General features: G+C 37.4%; 1 protein-coding gene across 1 annotated transcript in view; it reads left to right on the forward strand.

Moving 5' to 3' along the window:
* Positions 1 to 7,795, forward strand: part of SLC16A7 (solute carrier family 16 member 7) — a 56,218-nt gene extending 48,423 nt beyond the window's left edge. The window contains exons 2-4 of the mRNA XM_065417957.1: positions 1,654 to 1,797; positions 3,417 to 4,232; positions 7,524 to 7,795. Coding sequence (XP_065274029.1) covers positions 1,654 to 1,797; positions 3,417 to 4,232; positions 7,524 to 7,795 — 1,232 coding nt within the window. The remainder of the gene's footprint in view (positions 1 to 1,653; positions 1,798 to 3,416; positions 4,233 to 7,523) is intronic.
* The last annotated feature ends 1,659 nt before the right edge of the window (positions 7,796 to 9,454 follow it).

The following is a 9,454-nucleotide window of genomic DNA, read 5'->3' on the forward strand; positions in this document are numbered from 1 at the left end:
AGCCCTCATCCCCAGCCCCACTTCAGAACCTGAACCCCTAGCCCAGAGCCCTGACCCCCTCCTGTACCCCAACCCCCTACCCTAGCCCAGCGCTCCCTTCCTCACCCTGAGCCCCTCATTCCTGGCCCCACCCTGCAGTCCTCACCCATGCACCCCAACCCTCTGTCCCAACCGTGAGCCCCTCTCACACCCCAAACCCCTCTGCTCCAGCTCCGTTGGGTCGCGGGCATCAACAATTTTCTTCAATTGGGTCCCCAGAAAAAAAGTTTGAAAACCACTGATCTGGGGCGACCAGATGTCCCGATTTTATAGGCACAGTCCCGGTATTTGGGGCTTTGTCTTATATAGGTGCCTATTACCCCCACCTCTCACTTGCTATCTGGTCAACCTGCTTCCATCAGATTCAATTGAGACTTATGCTTAAAATGTTGATGGCATGGTATGGGCCTAACCCATCCCCAATAGTATCAGTTTTAAGATAGATCAAACATTTGGACCCAAACTAGGACATATTGCAAACAATGCATATCTCCAATTTTGTTGAACTTGATTTGTGTTGCCAATGAAAATGCTGATGTATATTTCTTTAGGTGTTTATTATGGGAAATTTGTACTGGACCCAATACACAGTAGGAACCAGAATGATTTGCAGTAAAACCAAATGTAATGCTTGACATTTCACTTTATATCTGGTCTCTTTTATCACCAGTTCTAAATCTAACCGCCCCCCACACACACACAATGTTTTTTAAATGGAGTGAATATAGTGCTTACAAAAGTAAAGCTGTTAATGTTGGTTAGGGCCACATATAGTACAATCAGGTGTAGTGCAAGCTTCCTCAAGCAGCTCTGACAGCTTCTTAATCTTGATATGCCACACACCATCTATTCCTGTTGTGGGCCTTTAAAGAACATACAGTGCACATCATGACAGATTACATGCTGGTTCTTTGTTTGGGATGGACAAAATTACACTGGAATTAATTTCATTTGAAACTAAAAACCAGGTTTGTAGCCATATTTTCAGTTTCTAGGCCATTATACCAAGCATACTTCAGAAGGCTCAGACTACAGAACAGAATGATATTGTCCATTATCTCATTCAGATCTGGACAAGGAAAATAGATCTCAGCTGTCAATTATTTATGCTCCACTTCAACACTTTAAGCAAGTGAGTAGTCCCATTGACATAAGTATGTTGCCCTAGTCAACAGCAGCAGTTATAGGGAGTTCAGAAAGAGCTTTCATTCTATCAAAAGATGTTGTAATCTGACTCATTTAGAGATCTCTTCTGCTCTGTTAACTATAGTTTTGATTAAACAACTTCCTTCCATTTGAAATTCTGAACTAGACTGCAGACAGTGGGCCTAATCCTCCATTTCTTGCATACCCAAAACGTATATTGACTGGGCCCGTTGTTGGTTCTCTGAGAACTGTAATTAACAATCTTGCTGCACTCATGTCTTACATCCTTTGATCCACTTCCATGACCACAGGATACTCCCAGGAAGGGTAAGTAGTCCTTTGGACTTCTAGTATGTAAGTTCTTGTGTTGTCAGGCTCACAGGGAGGTACTTTTAGTCACTGAAAACACTCAACCGCAAATATATTTATCACTGCATGATGGATAATTTATCCTTTTCCTGCCATTAGGTCCCATAAGCAGTGTCTTGGTGAACAAATATGGTTGCCGGCCAGTGATGATGGCAGGAGGTGTATTGTGTTCATTTGGAATGATTGCTTCCTCTTTCTGCAATAGTGTCCTGGAGCTTTACATATGTGTAGGAATTGTTGGAGGTAAGTAACTAGTTCAAAAATGGTAACTAGTCCAGTTAATTTTAGCTATCCTAAACTGTACTCATTTAAATTGATTTTTAGGATATTAAATTACTGCTTGGGATATTTCATGAACCTCTGATTATTTTATTCAATAAATGCCCTATGTATTTGCCATACTGTACTGCACTATAATTACAATACTGGAATTGATTGACTCATGACAGCACTTATTAGAGTCATTTGTATTGGGTTTTGCATTGATTTTTTTTTTAGCCTTCAATCATACCATACTTTGAATAAAATAGCAGAGATGAGTACAGGTCTAGTAGATATGCAAACTCTAATACTAAGCTTCTGTAGGCGCACAAAATATATATATCCATATCCAGCAAAATAGTATGCTGGGCAGGGTCCACCTGTCCCCAGAATAAAAAATATTCCTGTCTGAAAACAAATGCTAAATCCCCAAAGCTCTAGAATTGATCAAAGGGTGGGAATTAAAGTGATAATAAGGCCACTAGATTAAATTACCGTACTACCAAAGGGATTCTAATTTTTTTAAAGCATCTCTTTTGAATAAAGAAAGAAGGTGAGATTAGAGGTCATATAGAAGCATGGAATATACAAATGAGATCTTATTCTGTCACTACATCAAAGCTTATGTTTATCTGTAATTGACTTGAGTAGAAGTTAATCATTTTGAAAGAACCCTTTCTTACTGAGTGTGGTGGGTTTCTTGTTTGTTTTGTTTTATTTAAGACCTCACATCTCTACTTTTTAAGAGCCAAATGCAGGGACCCACAACCTAGCCCAAGGAGTGAGCTAGGCACTACATTTGCCCATGGGAGAAGAGGGAAGGAATCCTTCCTCTGAGACTACATAGCGGGTGCATTGCTACTAAAACTCTGCAGCTCTAGTGTATCCCCACCCAAGGAGAAGGACCACAGGTGGATCCTCTGACTGCACATCTGGCCCAAGTCTGCCTCACCCCTGTGCCCTGCTGTGCAGGGATCTGGCTTTGTGCATCCCCACACAGCCCCTTTCCCACCCCAGTGCAATTCCCATTTAACCAGTGATTCCACTACCAGGACCTCCACAGCTGTGGATGTGGGGCTGGATTTCCTGCAAAATCTTTATTTATTAATCATTTTACATCTTACTTTGGATACATGTTCAACCTTTAAAAGGGATAGAGGGATAAAAGCCAGTAGATTTATACTTTTAAATATTTTGTGCTCTCTTTTGTAGATGAGGTGACATTTAATAACTTTTGTGAAATGAACCAGGAGAGAATTGTGTTGCAGCTTAGTGAAATACAAAATGGTGTATTCAAGGTCTTGATACCATTGTTCCTCTGTCACTCCATTGTCTATATAATTGCTCAAACATTACTATGAGTATTTACTTTTATTGCAACGCAATACAAGGAAATGACAGAACTCGAGTGTGACATAGTGGTGACATTAAAATGTGTGGAAAGCAGTGAAACCACATTTCATTTTCCAGTGCTGATAGTGTTTAATCTTCAGTGGGAATTTCTGAATGGCATTTTAGCTTTTTTGAATGATTTTGTCTGCTTATCGTGAAGGGTTTTCAATGTATTACATGCAATAACTCTGTGCTTTTTTGTTGTTTAGGTCTTGGCTTAGCCTTCAACTTGCAGCCTTCCTTGACTATGATTGGCAAGTATTTCTATAAGAAGCGGCCCATTGCTAATGGACTAGCCATGGCTGGAAGTCCAGTGTTTCTAAGCACACTGGCACCTCTCAATCAATTCCTCTTTAATGCATTTGGATGGAAAGGAAGCTTTCTCATTCTGGGAGGACTTCTTTTGAACTGCTGTGTGGCCGGGTCACTTATGAGACCTGTTGGACCAAAACCAGTCCCTCCTGTGAAAAAAGATGTCGAGAAGGGAGCAGGAGATTCAGCCTTACACATGAATAACAAGAAGAAGTCATTCTGGCAAACTGTGAATAAATACTTAGATCTGTCCCTCTTTAAACACAGAGGGTTTCTGGTTTATTTGTCAGGAAATGTTATTATGTTTGTTGGCTTCTTTGCCCCAATAGTATTCTTGGCTCCTTATGCCAAACACAAGGGAATTGATGAATATTCTGCTGCTTTTTTGCTCTCTATTCTAGCTTTTGTAGACATGTTTGCTAGGCCTTCAATGGGACTTGTAGCAAACTCCAAATACATCCGGCCAAAAATCCAGTACTTCTTTAGTTTTGCTGTCTTGTACAATGGCATCTGTCATATCATGTGCCCACTGGCAGAGGACTATACAGGCCTGGTGGTATATGCTGTACTTTTTGGATTTGCTTTTGGAATGGTTAGCAGTATCCTTTTTGAGTCGTTGATGGATCTCGTTGGTGCAGCCAGGTTTTCCAGTGCTGTGGGACTTGTCACAATTGTGGAGTGCTGCCCTGTTCTCCTAGGCCCCCCTCTAGGAGGTAAGGATTCCTTTTTATTATCCTTTCCGATGCCACTGGGCTGGCTGTGAATATTTAAGTTATTATTTATATTTATCTAATATTAGACGTGCGCATGTTAGTTAATGTTGCCACAAGAACTGTAATGTTTTCACCGCTTGTTCTTTTGAATTTACTTTTGTAACATTACTTTTCTTTTGGCATATCACAGATTTAGATTTATATGCAGATTTATATTGCCTGTGTGTATATGGTGTATGGCCATCATGGCTATGTATGTTGCTATATAGGTAGAGATACATACATAGATAAGATATGGTAAGATGGTATTTGCTCTCAGTGCTAGCCACCCAGTCCTATTTTTCATGTGCCTTACTAGGCAGTTAGCAGTGCTGAGAGCATCTCTTCCACAGTGGTGCTTCCACTACCTCCTGGTCAGCACAGCTCCCTCTCTCTCAAATTGGTTACATTCATGGGACTCCACTTCATTCCCCATAGCAAAGAAGCTACTACTGTAGGTGCTACTTCACAAAATGGTTCCTAATTTCCCTAACCAACGGCTGCCAAACTAGTGGCTGCTTAAAAATAAAATGATACATATATAAATTGTCATTTTAAAGCTCCCCACATGCTACTTTACTACCTTACTGGTTTAATCCCAAGCACAAGGGAGATTATTGAAATAAGATTGATTCTCACAACATGGCTAAGTAAAGTGCATGCACAAGAGGGCTCTGATGGATGTTGCCCTTCAGAGCATAAGCAGAATATTGTCCCTCGTTATGAAAAGACAGTGTTAGTTAATTTTCATATACTGATCACCTCCAGAATTCTGATAAAAGAGCTGGGATTTTCAAAAGAGTTTTAGGGAATTAGGTGCCCAAAATCCAACTGTAAAATCCCTGACCAAATATTAATTTGAACTAAATATATACAAATATATACTTTTGAACTAAACAATATTAGATTTTATAGGTGTGAATTATAAATGTAGATTCTAGTACTGCAAACTCTTACACACACGCTCAATACTACACGCAGGAGTACTCCCATTGAAGTCAATGGGTCTACTCATGTGGGTAAAGTTATATAGGTAAATGTTTGCATGACCCAGGCCATAATTTGTACTAAAATAACATCTGTTGAACTTATTTGTTAATGAAAATTTAAATAATGCCAGCTGATTATAACTTATACACTTTATTTTATTGAAATTAATATTTAACAGTTATATAAGTCATTCCAAATGAATCTGATCTCATCTTATCTTCATAGATGTTGGAATACAATGGATTCCTCTTACACAGACACTTGGAATGCCACCTAGTGGAGGGACTGTGTCTACGACTAATAAAATCCAGTCACCTGAAATATTGAAACCTATATTAATATTAAATCTAATATTAATGTAGTGATAAAGTATACAGCTATTTATTTTTCTTATATTTGTTATGTGGATTTTTTTTAAAGGGATACATTTTGGATATAATCAGGTCACCTTTGTTAATTTCTCTACTTGAATACATTGAAAAGCTCATATTCCAGTTTTGATCTGTTCAGGTCTATTAAAGTATAATGATGATCTCATGCATGAACATTAAGTTAATTTTTGTAAATAATTCTTTGAGACTGGCACCATTAAAAACTAACAAATTGCCTGGATTATCTACCTCAGTTGCAACAATATATCAATATTTTTATAGTACTATATTACTAGTATCTCAATATATAAATTATTTTAGTATTCCTAAGTAGTAAGCATAGGGAATACTGCCAATACTGAGGTAAACGTTTCTATTTATTTAAGGCAAAACTACTAACTTTATAAAGGGTAACCACTGTGCATTATCTTCAAAGGTTTTATTGCATTAGATAAAATATTACTGCTTTTAAATGCTTTAAAAATGTATTTAAATTTAATATTTAAGCAGGTCAAAAAATTTCAGGTGGAACACTTTTCCAATGGAAAAAAATTAAATGAAGCATTTTGATAAAGTCAAACATTTTGACCTTATCAGAATGAAACATTTAATTTTTTGTTTTGAAATTATATATATTCTATTGTTTTCTAGCAAGTTATATTATAAACATTATTAAAACACAATTTTAAAATATACAAAAATTATAAATATATAGATTAATCAATATAGAAACTAAACCTTTAAATTGACTCAAAACTTCCTCCCCCCCACCCCCAGAAATTTCATTTAGCAGGATATTGGAAATTTTTCAACTTTATTCTGATTTGGAAAATTTGTTTTTAAATGTTGGAGTTTCCCACAGAACAGAAATTCCAAGTTTTGACCAGGTCTAGTTGGTATGTCAGTATTATGGCCCCAATACAGCAAAGCATTTAAGCACATACTTAAATTATGTTAATCATCCCATTGACTTCAATAAGACTACTCGTGCTTAAATTATGTGTTTATGTGCTTTGCTGTATTGGGAGCCTGTCTTTTAATTTAGAGTTTAGAAAATGCAACAGAATTACAAGAATGACTCAATGTGAAAAGGTAGTCAGAATACATTTTTCTTTGATCCAAATGGCTTATGAATGTAAGTCATGCCTGCTCATTGTGGCACTCCCCTTCTGGTAGTGGCAAGGTCAACTAGAGATTGACAAGTCTGATACAACCTCGACTAACAGAGCAAGTTCCTTTAGCTCAGATGGTAGAAGCTCATGTGTTAAGATACAGAGGTCCCACATTTGATCTTCGCTGCTGCTGATCCATCTGGGGGAGTAAGCATTACCCATACAAGTTTGAAACTCAGTTTTCAGAGTTTGAAACTCAGTTTTCATGACAGTGGTGTCTGCACACCCAGGTGAAAAATTCTGTCTTTGGGGACAGAATAAGTGGAGCACAAATAGCAGCTTCACAATGAGACATAGTGACAGCAGTTGAGAAGGCAGACACCTTTCCAGCCTCTTGTCTGCAAGCAGCCCCACTGAGTGCTAGACATCCATTCCAAAACAATAGTAGAAAGACATTAGGAGGAGGGGGGAAAAAAGACAGATCTGAATAGAAAATTATACAACCTACTATTGTTGACTAGACTCTACTTCCTTAGTCTCAATTATTTTACTACAGATAATGAATGCAATAGCTGCCAGTCTAACTAATATAAAATTTGTTACAGCTCCACTGTACATCTGTCTGTGAAAATGCCCAATCTAGGACAACTTTTATAGTGTTGAAAATACTTTTAATGCAGGACATTTATTGATAATACCTGTGGGAAGGACCTGGAATTTATTTCTGTCTACAGTTGGAATATTTTCAAGTGTGGTTTTGTATTGTTTCTGTCTTTCAGGTTGGTTAGTGGATATAACTGGAGAATATAAATACATGTACATTGTCTGCGGATCGATTGTGATTGTGGCAAGTATTTGGTTGTTCATCGGCAATGCCATCAACTACAGGCTTTTGGCAAAAGAGAAGAAGTTAGAAGAAGAAAAACAGAAAGCATTAAAGAATGCTGATCCCAAGGAAGCAGAACCTTTGACCAACAATGAGAATGAGGAGGCTGCCAACAGGGCTGACAAAGTACTCAATGATTCTTCAGAAAGGGAAACTAATATTTAATATGAAATATGGCTCAGACGTCAATGTTTTTTACTTCCATTACAAGTATTTTGTCAAGTTACAGGCCAGGTTTTGTAGTAATAATGATCAGTCACAATATTGGATGAGAACAGAAATTTGCCAAAGCCAAGATTCCAGACAAATTACCATCAACCATTTGTTTGTTTGTTTATTTTAGTGATGAGAATTTTAGATTCCAGAGACAGCGACTCTATGCACATGAGTCCATTCCAACTGTAACTATGGACAGTATGGGTCAGGTAGAGTTAAACTTTAAGGTCCTCCATGACAAATTATCTTGTTCCAAAATAACTTCTAATGCAACAGTATCTGTTTAGTCTTGTTACAGAAGCCATCTGTCTTAACCCTCTGGCCTTCCAGTGCCTGTTGACTTCTACCCGCCACCATATTTTGGCCTCTAGTATTAAAGAAGGATATCAGATTATGGGTCAAGATCTGAAAAGGAAGACAAAATACTGAAATGACCTGAGTAAAGTGCATAAGAAACTGCCTGCCCTTTTATAATGTATACCCACTAGATCAAAAGGATGTATTTATACATATAACTACAATGTGGGTGTAAAAAATAAGGTTAGAAGATAAAAAAGGTAGATTTTTTTATTGCTAAAATGCAATAAATGTTTCATTATAATAAATGCAAGTGTTTGTTTTGTCCAGTGATAGCTAGCTACATATTTAAACATTTAATTTTGAACTATGAGAACACTCAGGCTGCATTAATCCAAATTAGCTTAAAAAGCTGTTTGTATTAAAAAAAAATAAAGATGAACATGTCAGTGGTACATAGGTTGTAAGGGTAGCTACCATTTCATTCATCAGATACCTAGACTTAAATTAACAAGAGGGACTAACTGGTTCAGGGGATTGGAATGGTTCAGCTTTTTATCTCTAGCGACCTAATCCAATACCCAGGGAAGTCAGTGAGTCTTTCCATTAACTTCAGTGGGCTTTGGTTCAATCAGTCCTTTGGTAATTAGTTCAAATCACAGCCATATGTTTATTCACAGAAGGTCATTATCCTTTGATAGCCGATGTGAAAGGAATTTTAAGATTTAACCTCGGGTCCTTGTGCACAGATAACCTCATTACAATTCCCATCTACCCACCCGGCACATTAAGCATAAACTAACTCCTTTGTTGAGTGTATGAGCAGAAAGGCCAAAAACTGAACTCTCTGTAAAACAATTGAGACATGTTGGCAGTGCAGGGTGGGAAACCTGGCATTGCCGCTGCCTGTGATACATTTTTTTTTGTATTGGATTTTGGTCTTGTACCTACAGTATTTCATAAATACTCATATTCAATTTCAATTGAAAACATTAAAAAAAAATTCTTAAAGGAGGACAAAATACAAACAAATACTAAACGGTATCTGCCTATGATTACTCTTGAAAGCTAATACTAAAAGCTAATTCCAGGCTTGCAGAAGTTTCAAAGTGATGCTGTGTTAAATGAAAATATTTCTGTTTTATTTAGGTGAGTAAGGGAAGCTGCTATTCATAAATGTTGAAGGGAGGCACCTACGTATAAATGCATCTGAAATTGTGAAAATTAAGGGTCTGATTCCTGCAACATTTATGAACGGGTTATGCACCACTCACACATGATTCAGGAAAACATACTATTGTGCAGTTAATT

This window comes from Emys orbicularis, chromosome 1 (assembly GCF_028017835.1).
Source record: "Emys orbicularis isolate rEmyOrb1 chromosome 1, rEmyOrb1.hap1, whole genome shotgun sequence".
Classification (NCBI taxonomy): domain Eukaryota; kingdom Metazoa; phylum Chordata; order Testudines; family Emydidae; genus Emys; species Emys orbicularis.